The sequence below is a fragment of the Colias philodice genome, chromosome 6 (genome assembly GCF_061535455.1).
Source record: "Colias philodice isolate Cphi_HAF_F1 chromosome 6, ilColPhil1 Martin Lab GWU primary, whole genome shotgun sequence".
Taxonomy (NCBI): Eukaryota; Metazoa; Arthropoda; class Insecta; order Lepidoptera; family Pieridae; genus Colias; species Colias philodice.
This window is the reverse complement of record NC_143091.1, coordinates 10413922-10430742: the sequence shown is the minus strand read 5'-3', so window position 1 is coordinate 10430742 and position 16821 is coordinate 10413922. Positions and strand designations below refer to the sequence as shown.

The following is a 16821-nucleotide window of genomic DNA, read 5'->3' as shown; positions in this document are numbered from 1 at the left end:
TATTAATAGAACAGTAGCTTTTACAATTGTAGAGGGATGCGTAAGTAGTATTTGCTCTTGACAATTTCACTGACGATCCTTCATCATTAATTTAAAATGAAATGAAATGATAATGAAATTAAATGAAATTTGTTAGTTTGATATATTTCGGACCGTATTTGTTGTCTCTAAAGACACAAATGTCGAGTCAGCAGAACCAGTGTGTCTACGATCGCGATGTAGGCATAGCGCTGGAAGGTTGCCACTCTTCGGCCTTATTACTTCCGTGTGTCGGATGGTTTGATCCTCGGGATCAAATGGTCCCTTGGCTGTGCTCCAATCACGTGCCGAATCTGCGAGGAATCAAGTGACAGGCGGAATGTATCTAATCATGAGTGATGGTGCACGTAATAATTTATGGTAGTGGTCTTGGAGGAGTGTAGGCTGATTGTTTTCAATTTGCAATAATACTTACATGCCTACTGGTAGTTATGTAGTTGTCTTCGAATAGTACGTTGAAGTTAGTTTAAAATGTGCAATTCTGCTCACTTTCTTACTGTTACTTTTTGTTCTAACCACTACGGCTTACTTAGAATAATTCTTACAAAAGTTCCCGATTGTTTAAAGGTTGTCAGGTTACAGGTTAGCTCAGTTTCAGGTTATATGAACAGAGGTTGAGTCTCTTTCACGGCACAAAATTCCTTTTTGTTATGTCATTTTTATTCAATTTATTTTAAACTAAAAGCAAGGTTAACCATACCCTACATAGGGTATTACTAATAGTTTTCAGCGAGGCTTAACGTCGCTCACGGTGAGCATCACACCTGCGCGTAAGTAGATTACGCGCGGATAATGCGTCGCCCCGGCGCATGTATGCATTACTGGATAAAAGGATATAGGAAACTAGTGTGTGCATGTGAAAATGGTGGAAAGGATTTAGCTTTTGTATTTTGTTTAGTAAGGGCAATAGATAAAGTTTGTGTAAAGGTAAAATTTTACACAAAATGTACGCTGAATGCAACTTCAGTTTTAGTTTTCGATAGAAATGCAAATGAGAAAATAAATATTTCTAAAATATCCAACAAGAATAACAACTATGCACATTTTCAATATTCAATAATAAATTGGACAACTTGCAACGTTCCAAAAACTTTACGTTATACCTTATACGGTCTCAAACAATCTAACCCTCAACTGCGTCGCATGAATTACTTAAAATTAATTTCAGCACGGCGATTACACAAGCGCTCCTCGGTTATATCAAAAAGGCTCCCGTGTCTCGGATAAGCGGTAATAATCGTCTCGTAATACGAATAGAAATTGCTTAACATTAGCAAGATCGGTGTACTAATGTAAATTGTAAATGTACGTGCTATCGAACATTGCGTAGTGGATACGTACAATCGGTATGGTAATCTTCTTTGCTTATAATGATGTGTTATGAAACTAAGAATTGTATTGCGTATTTTTTAGATTTCGTCAAGATTTTATAGAAATTGTACTTGAACATAACCAGGAAAGAAACATTATTAATTATTTATTCAGGTAGCAACTTGTGTTATTGTTTATTTTGTACGATTTATCGATTCAATGAGTGATCAAAAGCTCATTCATTGCATTATCTCGTATTACATACAGCACGTGCTTGACGAAGCATATAAAGTGCACCTGGCATTTCATTAAGAACATCGTTATTAAATCCGCATTAAAAATTAATTGTTCGATAAATGTTAAAGTGGAATGCCAGCGGGTAATATTGACAGCAATTTGCGAGTTAATAACAAGCCGTTAATATTCAAACGCGAACTAATCAATTCCATTATAGCAATTTGTTCGAATGATATGCTTTAAGCTATCATCTCCTGTTGGATATTTCCAACTGGCAAATATCATTTTGACCTGACAGGTTAAACGATTTCCAGGAATTTCAGTGGGCGTATGATTTTGGAGATGATAATTTAATAAATTTACGTACATATATTTCAGAGAAAAGTTCGTAGCTCAGCCTGAAATTAGTATTATGTTATTAACTTTGGCAATTCTGAATTGTTTGAATGCCTTAAAAGTTATGATATACGAATAACGTATAGCACGTAAGCCCGTATTATATCTCCATTTCGTGAATGGCTCCCCAAGGCGATGACTAACTTCGCTTCTATACTTTGTCACGAAATTAAGTTTACAACAAAATTGAACTTGCTAATGAAACGTGTTTATATTTTATTCATTGGCAAAATGTTGAATACTAATTCAAAACTAACTTTGATAAAGCTAAATGCATATTTTATGAATAAGTAATTAATTATGATCCTCCACTATGATCTATATTTTATTTAATTTAAAACAACTCTCCACTCTCAGAGTAAAACAACATTCGTGAATTATAACGACTGCTTGCTGACTTAATTATTTTGTACATTTCAATGTTAACTCGAAAGGGAGAATTTAGATTTCGACAGTCATTTATTTGCAAATTTCCCGCGTCGAGCACATTCGTATATTTTGTAAAATTTAACTGCAGTTTATTTTAACTAGAGTGAGGGAATTCAAAATTCCGACGATTCCACTGTTGAAATTGTTTTAATAAAGTTCCCGGTGTGCGAGTGAAATAAGACTCCGCAAAGCCGAATTAAACATTCATGGAAGTTGTATTTTTAAGAGACGTGCAAAAATTATATGCCAGCATTTTGAATTTTTCTGTTCTTAAGAAGAATTAATCGGCTTTTTCTCTTATTATTTAAATTCCTATTTATTTGCTCAGTTATGAAGTTAGTAGAAAAACTGGATCATTAATTTCGTCTATTATACAACGCTCACATAAAAGCTCTGTTTGTAATATAATTATTGAAAGCACAATCAGGTAAGCGATTAACGGGTAACGGGGACTAACGTGAAGTGTAGATACGCCCACGCGAAAATAAAACAAAGCTAAATGTTCCCTATTGTTTTAAACTCAGTAACTCAGAGATATATTTTACTGGAAAAGGCAATTTAGTTTTCAACTCAGTATGAAATAGATTACGTTATGAATTATGTATTACGGTACATCGAATGTGATTTATATTTGCTGTCTGTTTTATTTTTGTAATAAGGGCGGCAGATATTGTTAAACTGTTATACGCCGAGATATATTACACAAGATTTAAAACGATGAAACAAAATGATATTATTGTATAATAGCTTGTATTACACATCGCGAAAGAGATTAGTTAGCACCTATTTATTGTGTACTAGCTTTAATACCTTCAGCCAAGATCTGGACTTATCACCATGGTACCAAAAAATGGTAACTATAAAAGTATATTTCCAATGTGGAAAATTATAGGTCGTCTAGCGCCAACTCTTCCTCACACTGGAAATAATACTGCTTCACGACATCATTATAGAGGGCCAGGGTATACAAATAAATTTAAGAGATTCATCAAGACTAGGGCATGCACCCGGGTTTACCCGGTTCTGAAAAACCCGGGTAAACCCGGGTTTTTTGATGATTTTGAGAACCGGGTCTGAATAGTATGAAACCCGGTTCTCCCGGTTCCGACCAAAATATTAAAATATAAAGTATTATTTATATTTTGCTGCATTTTTTTAACAAATTTATTGTATCTGGCAACGTCAGACTCACGTGCATCGCGAATTTTAGTGCCACGCCTCAAGCGTGGCTCTGATTGGTTGTCTAACCTGATGCTATAAGTTTCCTATGGTGGTATGACCAAAAAAAAATTAGGCTTCGAAAATGACAAACATTAGGCTACAGAAATATTTTTATTAGATTTGTCGTGAATTTGAAAAGCTGTTGATTTTACTGTTTCATATAATGATCCAGTCATTTTTTTTGTTTTTGGTATCAAGCTGAAATTTATTTCGAATACTCAAGTCTTCGGTGACTTTTATGTGAAAAAGTCAAACTCACTCACAATCGTTCATGCACTGACCAAATTAACACTGCGTATTATCTTGGAGCAGGCATCAGAATGGCAAAGGGAAATTTATTTGTATTGCTATACGGGTGTGAAACATGGAAGGTCACAAAGGACATCACGCGCCAGCAGGTATTTGTTAACCGCTGTCTCCGCCCAATCATCGGAATTTACTGGCCAGAAACTATCTCCAACCTTTGGAAATGCTGCGATGAAACACCGATCGCCCATCAGATTAAACGCCGTAAGTGGGGCTGGATTTTCCACATGCTACGAAGAGACCCGGAACACATACCAAAGCAAGCTTTGGATTGGAACCCCCAGGGAAAAACTCGTACTTTTATCGCAGAGGCCAAGTCAATTGGACGGTGCTGGAGCGAGATAAAACTCGCACTTGGCCGGTTTTTTGCTTTACAGTTTGCAGTTAATGAATAAGGTTTAAGTTTATATGTGATATTATGATAACAAGGTACTTTTATAAGACTGATAAATAAAAAGAAGTATTGAAATTTTGTTTCTTTATTAATTTAATAAAATAAGACACAAGCCGCGTAAAATAAAAGGCCCATCAGGTACCTTTACAGTTACTTTTGTTTAATTTCGTATTTTTTTTCCGAAGTATTATAAAAGAACCGGGTAACCCGGTTCTACCCGGTTCTGAGCTCGATTTGGAACCGGGTTTCAGAAACTTGGAACCGGACTCGGTTCTGCATGCCCTAATCAAGACATTCGGAATATTCTCATACAATAAGTGAAGTCGAAACGAGAACAGAGTGGGATGAAAGCGCGACCTCCGTCCGGGTGACCTAAAACTGCAGGTGCCGGAGCGGGTCCAAGTCACACTGTATGAGCTTAGTTGTAGCGGGATGCGTCTTTAGATTACTTTGTTTGGAACTTTGTTAAACTAGAAGAGTTGTGAGTTATTGAGATTAGAATATGGAGAGTGTACCTACGTTGTTAGGATAAGAAAGATCCATACAGATAGTAAACGTTGAAGGACTTCCTTAGAGACTACAATTGGACTGTACAGTTTTGTTCAAAAATGATTTTTGAAATGAACAACGATTTCCTAACATTCTTAGGTACTGCCTCTACAGCGAGCCTTTCAATGTGCTATCCTTTTTATGAATAAGACCGTAAATCTTTTAGTAAGATGGTTTTCTGTCCTGGTGAAATTGATTTCGCATGTTTATCTTAATTATCTACATTACATATTTATGGAGAGTTTTATGTTCGTGAAGTTATAAACAGGCTTTCACTTTTAAGAAATTCCATTCATCAAATATACATTAACGTGGAATAATATTGTGGCCGCGTTGGTGACCAGATATGTGCGGTTTCATTTTCTATCATGACAACTCATTATGCTTGTCATTGACATGTTATATGTGGTCGTAATTATCTGGATTAGCTTTGTGTATTGCGATTATTTTTATTGTTAGAGGTATAGGTAGAGATAGGTTGTGGATGAAATACTGCTGTCTGCTACAGTTAGATTACGATTTGCAATTCGACAATTTGATTACAACATATAGAGTAGTATAGAACATGTGATAAGCTCTAGAGCATTGAATAAATATATAATAAATGCTGGTTAAAAATATCGTTAATTTGTTACGTTAACACGAAACAATATAGTCGTCATGTAGTTAATTATTTTTCCATATAACAAGTACCTATAAAAGTCACCTTGTTTATTTTTTCGAATCGCTTTATACAAGTCACTTGGTCCGCTGTTTAAGCAAAGTTTTAACTACCCAGTGTTTGGATTCGTTAATTGTTATACTAGTAGAGCGCATTCTGTAATATTTTGTTGAAAATTTACATTTTCTAAAGTGAATTTAGTTTATCACCTGCTAACCTTTGTGATTCATGTTTCATTAAAAATAACCTATAAAATTTAGCACATACCTACTATATATAATCAGTTATTTTCTATATTACTTATTCATAAAATGTATTTCCGTAATATATTTTAATGGAAAAACTCATTTCGAAAATAATTATTTGCGCAAAGTGGTGCTCATTACGTGCTTGCAGTGATTTAAATCACTCGAAAACATTCACTTGACTATTAACATATTACAATTGCACCAATTTACAACTGTTACGTGCTGGCCACGGACAATTCGCTATAGCGAAAATTCGCGCGGCGCGACTGGCGGCGCGTCTTGCGAATGAATCAAATGTATGGAAATGTACTGGGCATGCCACGCGCAGCGGCGACCAGCGAGACGACCGGCGAATTTCCCCGAGCGAATCGCGCGGCACGACTAGCGATCGAAACAAATGTATGAGTTATTACGGCGCAGGCCACGGAGTCGAGCGGCAGACGCGGCGACTACTCCCGGAGCGAACTTAATTTAAAATAGTTTGTTTTTTTTTCGCGAAAATGGAGACGGAAGCTTTTATTGCAGAAATTCTAGCTAGACCAGCTATTTGGAAGTCTAGCCACCCGCAACATAATTTTTCATCATGCCTATATTTTTCATATTTTTGGTGGAATTCTCCGTCTGTTGTTACAGACGGAGAATTCCATTTCTATTTAATTCGTGTACTCCACTATATCTTCCAAACATTAAATCTTGAGCAAAAAAGCTGCTACTCCAAACAACGTCGAGCTAACTTTGATAAAGCCATCTCGTCTCCTCGTCTACACTGGTCGCGGCGGCGAACGCAACTGCCCGTGGCGTGCTTACCGCGCCGCGCGAATTGCCGCGCCGCCCGTCGCGCCGTCGGTCGCGCCGCCGGTGTCCGTGGCCAAGGTGTTACAACAATCCCAAATGATGGATTGGTTGCGGTTGGCTGGATGCCAGCTTTTTGGATAATCTCTTGGAGGAATGTTCAATCACGCTTACTTTTGAGGGTATTTTGTTGTAGTTATTTATTGATTAGATCATACTACGTACACAATTAAATAGCACTTGATTTCCTTCAATTAATTATGATCGAGTTAATTACAGGCAGTTTTTGGTTCGACGCTTGACATTAACGACACTCGTCCATTATAGTTCAGTCAAACAAAAAGGCTTTACTCGTCTAATCGCTTTGAAAGTTTATGACAAATATTAATTGTTTAACTAACAGTATCTCTTTTTAGAGATCGTACTCATCGTTTGCTTGTTAAAAAAACAAATTTAACTACATAAAACACAATGCTTCCCAAATAAATCTTTCCACACGTAACATGAGATTTCTTTCGTTTCATTGCATTTTCCCGTCTTTATCAGCGTTTAATCTTATATCGACGGTAGAGAAACCTAAGCCGAGCCGTTCCCAACAATAGACGAAATTGTCGGTTGATAACGCGCCTCGAGGAAAAAAGGAGAAATTGTTAAGATAAAAGGACAATCGTGTCCCACGCCTCCACGAGATACATTTATTATGGCTTTGTCACATAGAACGCGTACTTAGCGCGCGTTAAGGCTTTGCCAGATTTCACGCTAACTTATTGCTATGGATGCTTCAGAGCGCTAACTTGACGCCGATTTGTGCTATTGGCTTCACTCAGATAAAATGCATACTAGTGCGCGTCAGAGCTTTGCAGCTCTATTTGACGGTAAACATTTCGGCATCATAGTGCGGCGCGCGTCAGATTAGCGCTCTGTCGCGCGCTTAATCCGCGCTCTATCTGACAAAGCCTTTATTATGAGGCGACGGGGTTTCTTCGTAAAAGTGTTACGTACGTATGATAAGTCGACAATATTAGCGCGGGAGAGTTATGGCGATCCCATGTCGCTTGACCACTGCTATTTTAGGGTATTATGGACTATGATGACTTATGGATGTGGATTTTCATCGATTTATAGAGGTTATGGTTGTAAGTGCCTAAATTGTGTGTCATAAAAATAAATGTAGTCGTACTTCAAATTTGCGGGATAAAAATTATGTCTTGCGATTTGACTAAGACAAATCTGTAAAGAAACTTACAACTCTCTGCTCTTCATTGATTTAAATGAATACTTACTTCATACTTTAAAGAATTTGATTATAGGTTCTCAATCGACAATCACATACCATGGTAACAGCCCCTGCCTGTTATGTCTGTATGTATTATATTTTGTAGATGAGATTTTCGTTCGATAGCATAGCAAAAATTATCCGTTCCTTTGCCGTAACTCGTCTCTTTAATACCATATAAATTTACCTTCGTTAATAACCCGTCAAAAGCAGTTAATAGCTCTCATTATTGAAATGGTAATTTTCCTTTCCAATGAACTACCTTGATCAACTAAATGGGTTTTCTGAGAAGTAGCTTGAATTTATAAAACTGAGATTTTTCGCTCTTTACAAATATTGTTTTGACGTTTTTGATTTGAATCCATTTTAACGAAACAGATTTAGATTTAACTTTATATTATTATGTTTTTTTTTGGTAATGTTAAACAACACACGTCATTTATGATGTTATTCTAATAAAAACCAACCTTATAATTCATCAAATTCAAGAGACAGACAAAGTTTTGTTCTATTGATTGTGGTAGGGAAGCGCGTACCATCTTAGACCACATCTTAGCTTTACATCAGGAGAGATTGTGATTCCACAATACACATTTTCCAAATCTGCGCATTTAATACATTTTTATCATAATTCTAATGTAAAATCCATTTACTACAAACGCAATAATGTAACATCTAATGTCTCACATGAAATACGTTTAATTGCAAAGTGCAACTGACCTCACGCTATTTCTGCCGAGTGGGTGCTTCCCTTAACGTGGCTCGCAACTCGACATCTAGAGAGCTCTCTCTCAGACTAGACTTAAGCTCATTTTAGTTCTATTTGGAGCGTGAGGAATTAGATCTGTAAGTATGGGTAATGCGTCGTTAATATCTGCTTCATAGGGTCGAATAATAAGGGCATTTTTATCGAATTTGTATCGAAATGTTTACTTTTCTGGAATAAGTAGATAATCAATTCTCAAACTCAAACTCAAACTCAAACATTTATTCATTCAATTAGACTTCTTAATTTATTTGATTAAGGTCTCGAGAGCTCTCTCTGAGACTTAAGGTCATTTTAGTTATATTTGGAGCGTGAGAAATTGGATGGGTAATGCGTCGTTAATGCATTGAACGTCCTTGTTAACATGTGCTTCATGAGGTCGAATAATAAAGGCATTTTTATTGAGTATCGAGATGTGTGAGAGTTGCTTGGAATAAGGAGATTAGAGTTTTATTATTTAATACATATTGCACTGTTTTATTCTGAAGAAGGCATTGTAGGTACTCGAAAATGTTATATTTTCATCTGGTTAATTTGTTATATTTTTTTGATTGCTTCTAATGAAAATGATAAGTAGTAAAGCACAATATGTGCGTAAGTTATCTTTTAAAATCATCCATATAAATGTTATAAGGATAAGGAAACATTAAATCATATTTATCTAGTCTTATATTTCGTTTTATTGATCCTTTTAGCAGCAAGTGCTTTCCTTATTTACTTTCGCTATCCCTAAGAAATATTCTGCAAATATTTATTGTAACTTGGAGAATATTCACATTTCACACGTAAGTAGATACTGTACGTCCTTGGAAAGTCAATGATATTGTTGGTGAGTTTCTGTGTCATCTTATCCTTGGCATTTCTCTTTCGATATTTTGAAATATCGCATCCATATTTCATCTGGGAAGTTCTTTGTTTACGTATTCTATCTTGTTCTGTGGTGTATATCGCTATAGGAAATACAGTTCGATGTGGTTACTTGTGTGTTTGTTTTTTAGTGTATTTGTGGTATATTGTATTTTTAGTAAAATTTAAAGTTATAATTACGTGTATTCTTAGAAATTATTTTTAGTGTTTCAAATCTTAATACTAATTGATCAATTAGGACTATCCAACTTTATATAAGTTGTTAAGTTTTAGACAAAGCGGACGGAGTAATGGATATCATAATCTCATAGAAATGAGACGATAAATTTTAGCCGATTCTTATTTCGTAAATCTCGAGAGAGGCAAAAGTATTAACGGGAAAAAGTCCTGCACAGAAAAAGTATTAAATGTAGAGCCTTACCGCAAAGCGAACGGAAAGCCTCGAGTTTCACAAATCCTTTCCAGCAAAAATCACTATTTACGAGACGTGAACTTTTTCCTTTTTAGCCAACGTTCCCAAAAAAAGTTCTCAATTCTTAGCGTATTTTCTTTCGTAGTTTCACTAAGTCGGTTCATTTGCTTGCAGGTTCCGGCAAGTCGTACACGATGATGGGCGCGCCGGGGCCTGACGAGGGCGGCATCATACCCCGGCTGTGCGATGCTCTCTTCGAGAGGATAGCGAAGCAACAGTCGCCGCCCGCACTCACCTACAAGGTAAGCTTGGTTTAGCCATTGTGTGTACAACGGTTTTGTTCTTGGTCTCATTGTTTGGTAGCTACGGGATGCGTGAGGCTTACCTTTTCTATACCATACCCATCCTTTAGTATGAGACTGAAGGTTGAATGCGTACTGTTAGTTTGAGTGACAACTGACAATGCTGTGTAGTTTCTGTGTGTTTGGGGTCGCTTTTCAAGTGCCATGTGGGTATTTAATCTTTTAAGATAATCGTACAAGCGTAAGGTAACGGCACCAGTCGTGGACAAGCATCCAGTCATGGACAAAATAAATATTAAATTTAAATATTAAGGCCAAAATTAACGTTATATAATTTGGCAATACTTAAAATAAAAGTTTGGTTCATAAGCTATCAGAATACGACACTTCATTTTATTCGGCCAAAATGTTTGAAGATGGCAGAACGTTATGTTTAGTTGCTGCGACTCGTTTCGAAGAAATCCGTTTTTACTAAGGAAATCCTTAAGGAAGTGAGGACACAATTTTGGTTATAAGAATTTTTGAATAAATGTCAGCAAAATTTGATATTACTTTTATTTATAGTAGTTAAGTGTACGAAATATTACACGATTTAGTATCATGATACGTTATGTTGTTTAAATAAAATTCTTCAGTGTCCATAACTGGATTTAATTCTATGGATATATCTATTTATGGACATATGTCGAAAATAAACTTTTTTTAAAGTTATTATTTTACATGCGCTTCTCTGTATTGTCTTTTCTTTCTGATTAATAATATACCTATCACGACCATTTCAAACAAAGGGTTCCAATATTGTACAACAATTGTCCATGACTGGATTTGCTTTGGTTCCTATAATGGACATTGATATTTTGTGTTAAAATTACACTAATGGGTCCAACAACATAATATCTATCTAAACATGAAGAATATATTTTAGAACAATGGAACAATGTGCTGTGCGACTCGTTCTCGGCTTCATTCTCTATCACTGCGTAGAGAAGTCGCATACTTATGTAGTGTATATAGAGAGTTCTCTGATGAACTGTTTGGATCGTTGTCTGCTGCTAAATTCCACCACCATATAGCATACACGCTTAAATTTCATCCACACCATCTTGACAACAGTTTAAAAAAAGCTTTTTGCCACGTGCTACAATTTGGAATCCATATCGATGGACCGATCAGATTAAGGCTGCTGGCGGATTCAGATTGGCGATTCACTTCACGAGTGTAGCCGAATGCCAGGAAACAGAGAGATATGGCGGAACATGGTGAAGCGGGTAACATCTACCCCAGAGGCGGCTCGTGACAAAATTTTATGGGTGTTCACTTGAAATAAAACACTGAAAATACATGGTGTAAAGCAGTACATTTATCAAAAAAATTACTTATAAAGGAAATACCTACATACGTCTTTCTTTTTGGTGTGCAAAAATATCTATAACTTAAAGCGACAAGACATTCGTAAATATCTGTTGTTGCTTTCATCACAACCACACAACCACGGTTTTTTTTACATATTGTTCAGATTTAAACACACGCGTATATGTTTTCGTTTTTGTCGTACATTTTTGCGTAAGATCAAGTTCAGGCCGTGGCGCGGGCGGTCCCTTAGCTTTACATTCAAGCCGAATTTGTAACGTTTTATCATACTTTTTAATGAACGCCACATTATAATTATTGTTCATTTTAACACTCACAAGTAATACTGATAAGTACAGGCTATTTCAACACGTATTTTATAATTTTAATTAGAAAATTGCATGAATCGCGCGCGTGCATTGAAGTTGACTCGAGAGTCGAGTGTTTGTTTATATTAAAGAAGTAGCAACTGGCAACGTCGCAATCGCTGTCCTGCCGGGCGGTAAAAACGAACCGGCAACGTTTGCGGGTGCGGCGCTCCGAATTTTGCTACTTTTCCATAGAAAATCTTTTGTTTCACGCGCAGGGCTCTGGCAAAACCCTCTCTTTCACTCCTATTGGATTTCGTATTAGGAAATGTACTAAATCTTTTTTCATTGGAGCGCAATCGTGAGCGCACCGCTTCGCGCGTTACATAATACAGTAGGTATTATACAGGTGTATGGGATGATGGAATGATGGATATATTCATTGGTATTAACAGTAGTTTTAAAGATTACGATTGATTTTAAATAGTAATAATTAATGTTAATAATTAAATTAAGGAGTATGATTTTATTATAATTATTATTTATGGGAGTTCACTGCACCAGCGCTCCTTAGGGCGAGCCGCCTCTGATCTACCCCCCCAAAACTCACGTTGACCACGTTCGCTCTGACTAGAGTGATATAACGAAGAAGAAGAAGTCCCAAAATGGGTGGAATGACTGACTTATTGAGAAAAAAAACAATAATGGTGTTTCTTAAAGGACATAACTCGTATTTAACGATGTATTTGTCCAATTTTTGTCTAGAAAATGAAAATTAAGACTGTTTTAAATATTATAAGTATGCAAAATAATTATTAAGTACTATTTTTCATAAATGCATCCCCGATTTATTGTATTCCAATCATCATTTTCAAGATTCTATTGCTAACTATAAGTCTTCTCCAAGTGTAAATAACTGGAGAAACAACATTAGGTACAGTCCATAAATGGGTGTTCATAACTGGATGTTGTCCAAAACTGGGTGTCCATCATTAGATTTTTCACTGTCCAACACTGGTGCAAAAAAGTGGTTTTTTAATTTATAAATAACTTCTTTATTTATGCATTGTAATCTTTTTTCTAACATTGGTTACGTTAAACTAACATTGAACTAAAGGTATAACTAAACAATATGCAATAAAGTAAAAAAACCTACGAGAAATTTGCAAAAAACTTCAATTTTTTCCTTAATCTGTACAAGACTGGTGCCGTTACGTTAGGTGGTGTTTGTGTATTAAATCTTAACGATTGTACGTGTATAGATATGGTGGGAATTGTGTTAACTTTCTCTATTAAAGTAGGTATGTTTATTTCAGTTGTTAGTTGATTTTTTGTTCCCTGAATTAAATGTAGAAGTAGAAGTCACCTCATATTACCCAATAAGTGCGGCAGTAACAGTACATACATACGCAAATTTATCAAATAATTTATTGAAATTGATATTTTGGTTTTTATGGCACTAAAATGCTTTATAAATTTATAAATAACTTATTGATTTAATTGTTATTTCCCGTGTGGAAGAATGACATCATGAATGCTAATACTTGTATAAGACATGCATGATAACCTGGTACTACTTATATGCTAACCACGATGTACTAAATGTAGTTTCTCATCCTCCAGGTGGAAGTATCCTACATGGAGATATACAACGAGCGAGTGCACGACCTCCTCGATCCGGAGACGACGCGTCGATCGCTGCGGGTCCGGGAGCATGCCGTGCTCGGACCCTACGTGGATGGTCTCTCGCAACTCGCTGTTACGTCTTATCAGGTATGTTTGTAATGTAGTAGGAATTTTCGCTTTTACAGAAATATTCGAAATTTCAGTATATGCTGCATTATACTTGAAGGTTCGCTTTCTGTGTCCAAATTAAAAGTTCGAGTACGTAAATTGAGAATTGCTGGAAGGGATGGGCTCGTCTTGTGGTTGAAATTAGAGCTATAAAGAAGGGGAATTATCGTTCATGCAAGCATCATTGAGATTGCAGCATTAGGTGTACCCTTTTATGTTTGTTTTATAAGATAACTAGCGATCCGCCCCGGCTTCGCCCGTGGTACATGTTTACGTTTTCTCTACATAAGAACCATCCTCGTACTTCAAGGAATATAATAAAAAAAGAATTATCGAAATCGGTTCAGCCGTTCTCGAGTTATGCGCTTACCAACACATTTTGCGATTCATTTTTATATATAAGAAGATGAGAAAGTATTTTTTTTGGCAAAGCAAAAAAAACTATTAGAGAAAAGGTTTAAGTTATTATGAACTTAAGATAACTGGAGAACGAAAGCACTTGCACTTGCTGTGTCTGATTAAATCCAATATAATCGAGCAGTATTTTAATTGCTAAACACTACATATAAATAGAACAAGGGTCCCAAATTACCCTTTATAAACGGTAAGAAAAAGGATAATCCTCAAGAATCTGCACAATGCAGAATTTTGATATTGAAACAAATACGTTTTACACGTGTAAGTACATATAAGAACGGAACGAAGACTCGCTGGGTATCAGCACTTGTAGACATTGATATGACAGTTAATGTTTACAGCGTATTTCACTTCGTATGTGTTTCATAATATTACAAACGTCTCATCCCTGATATATCTTCTTCTTCTTATATATAAAATTCTCGTGTCACAATGTTAGTCTGCATACTCCTCCGAAACGGGTGGACCGATTCTCATGAAATTTTCTGTGCATATCGGGTAAGTCTGAGAATCGGCCAACATCTATTTTTCATATGTACCACGGGCGAAGCCGGGGCGGACCGCTAGTGTACATGTAATTTCAAAGTAGATATAATCGTGTATACTTTTAAAGAGTCTTTACTTGAGCACGATGAAATATATTTTATACATTGCTTTTTGACAGCCCTGTATTCGTTTATCTTTTATTTTACAATACAAAATATTTAACTGCCATCAATTTTGTTTAAGTCTCATAGTACTAAAAACATGATTCCGCGAATCTGAAAGCCTGATACTGACATTTCAGTATTTATTATAAGGCACTTTAATTCGCTTCAAATTCGAGTTTTAATTAAAGAAGATATTCAAAACCACTGTGGCTGAATAGTAACGCTTTGTAATGTATATTTTTTTAAACTTTGACTTTGACCTTTCCATAAGTAGTCCATAGAGCACAGGTCAAACGTATCTTCACATCTTTCTTTGTAAGAAAGGTCAGGTTAAGTCGATAACTATCTCTAGTACTGATCTACCGAGTTTCTTGATATAAGACAAGGTAAAATAAGTATTTACAAGGTATAAAGGTACGGTGCCTTCTTGGCTACACAGTACACGGTTTGAGTGATAGTGGGTGTACTTTATAATGATATAGTTTTTTTCAATTTCTTGCAACAAGAATAGTTGCTTCGTGGTTATAATACCTATACCGACGAAATTAAAATGTGTGTTCTACGTTTATAGGGATTATGTTTACGCTGTAAGTGTGATATTACAGATGGCAAAGTAATATATGAAACTACTGCTATATTCTTTTGCAATCAGCAATATAATTGAAAATGATGAAAACAAAACGCATCGCGGGAAGGCACAATCGCTATCAAGCCAGAGCACTAAGCAGAAATACCAATAGCAATACCAACACAGCGGATATCTGCTAATTTTATAAATTTCCATAAGCATCTATTAAATATTAGGAACGCTGGGAATTACGTAGATCGTGGCTTCAAAGATTGTCCGTTCCGACGGCTTCATTACGCCGAGTCGTGCTCCGAGCCTTAACGGTATCCATTATTTTGTCTTGATTGCCGCTAATACTCGCTTCCACTCAAACGTTTAATTTTCCCAGTCCATCTCTCGAGAAATCTCTCTGGCGAATATAGTTTATCTTTGAAATTCAATCTAACTTTGGTCCTGTCTTTCTCGTGTTTCGTGATGGACGGTTGGAAACGCTGGTCCGGTTAAAAATGTCTTGTTTACGTTGCAGACGACATGATTCATGTTTGAAGATATATTCTGTTAGAAATGTTATATTGGTCATTGAACTGGTGGATGGGATCGTTCGATAAACTGTGCAAAGAGCAACTATGGAGTTTCTTGCCGGTTCTTCTCCATAGATACTGCTTGCCGAATCGGTGATAAATGTTAAAAATATGACGATTCAGAAGAAGTCTAATTGAATAAATAAATGTTTACGCCTGAGTTTGAAGCCAGCAATTTTGCGATATTGTTTATGATATTAATTATTGGGCTGCTGAAATTCATGTCGCTGAATCGTGTAATTGAATTTATTGTTTCTGTATTAACCTATTTTCAGATTCAAAGTAAATATATTTGCACTTATATCTACCATTATGTTAATAAATGTGGATATGTAAGAAGTTTGTACAAATATATAAAGTATTGCACATATATAGAAGATTATGATGCATCGAAATTGATATGTCCATCTATTTTATTGCAAAACGCAAACATGTGCATACTGCACAATATTATTAGACAAATAACATTTCTCCTAGATTGCTTTGACGAAGCAATGAAAATGTTTATTTTTATTAAACTGAAGAGATATTATTTGATAATTTTTTTTTCGATATTCAGAAATATCTTGGTGATCTATTTATTTTAACGAATTGAAACAAAATGCGTTAAAACACTATCTACGTATTAGAGTTAAAGCTCATTGAATTTTCAGGGATTTGCTGAAGCGTAATACAAAATCAATATCAGTACTGAGAATTGTATTGTTTCCGACCAATTTCATTTGGATGAGATTATGATTTTACCAAATTAATATTATCTTTATATGGACGTTGTGGGATAATTCGCGATACTTAATTATGTTTTTCAATACCTGTAGGTATGTTTGTAGTCATCGTTTTTCGAATGAAGGGTTTTTGGTAGCGTTAACATTAAACTGCTCATAGCGAATTTTTTCCCTTAATCCGTCTTAATGGATTGGTTCTTACACGTGTACAAAATCTCTTCA

At 35.7% G+C, this 16821-nt stretch overlaps 1 protein-coding gene across 15 annotated transcripts in view; it reads left to right on the top strand.

Moving 5' to 3' along the window:
• The window catches only part of Khc-73 (Kinesin heavy chain 73), a 130597-nt gene that overhangs the window by 78813 nt on the left and 34963 nt on the right, over positions 1 to 16821 (top strand). For all 15 annotated transcript variants that reach the window (XM_089696782.1, XM_089696786.1, XM_089696785.1 and 12 more), the window contains exons 4-5: positions 10079 to 10206; positions 13488 to 13637. In XM_089696782.1, the coding sequence (XP_089552908.1) occupies positions 10079 to 10206; positions 13488 to 13637 (278 nt within the window). The remainder of the gene's footprint in view (positions 1 to 10078; positions 10207 to 13487; positions 13638 to 16821) is intronic.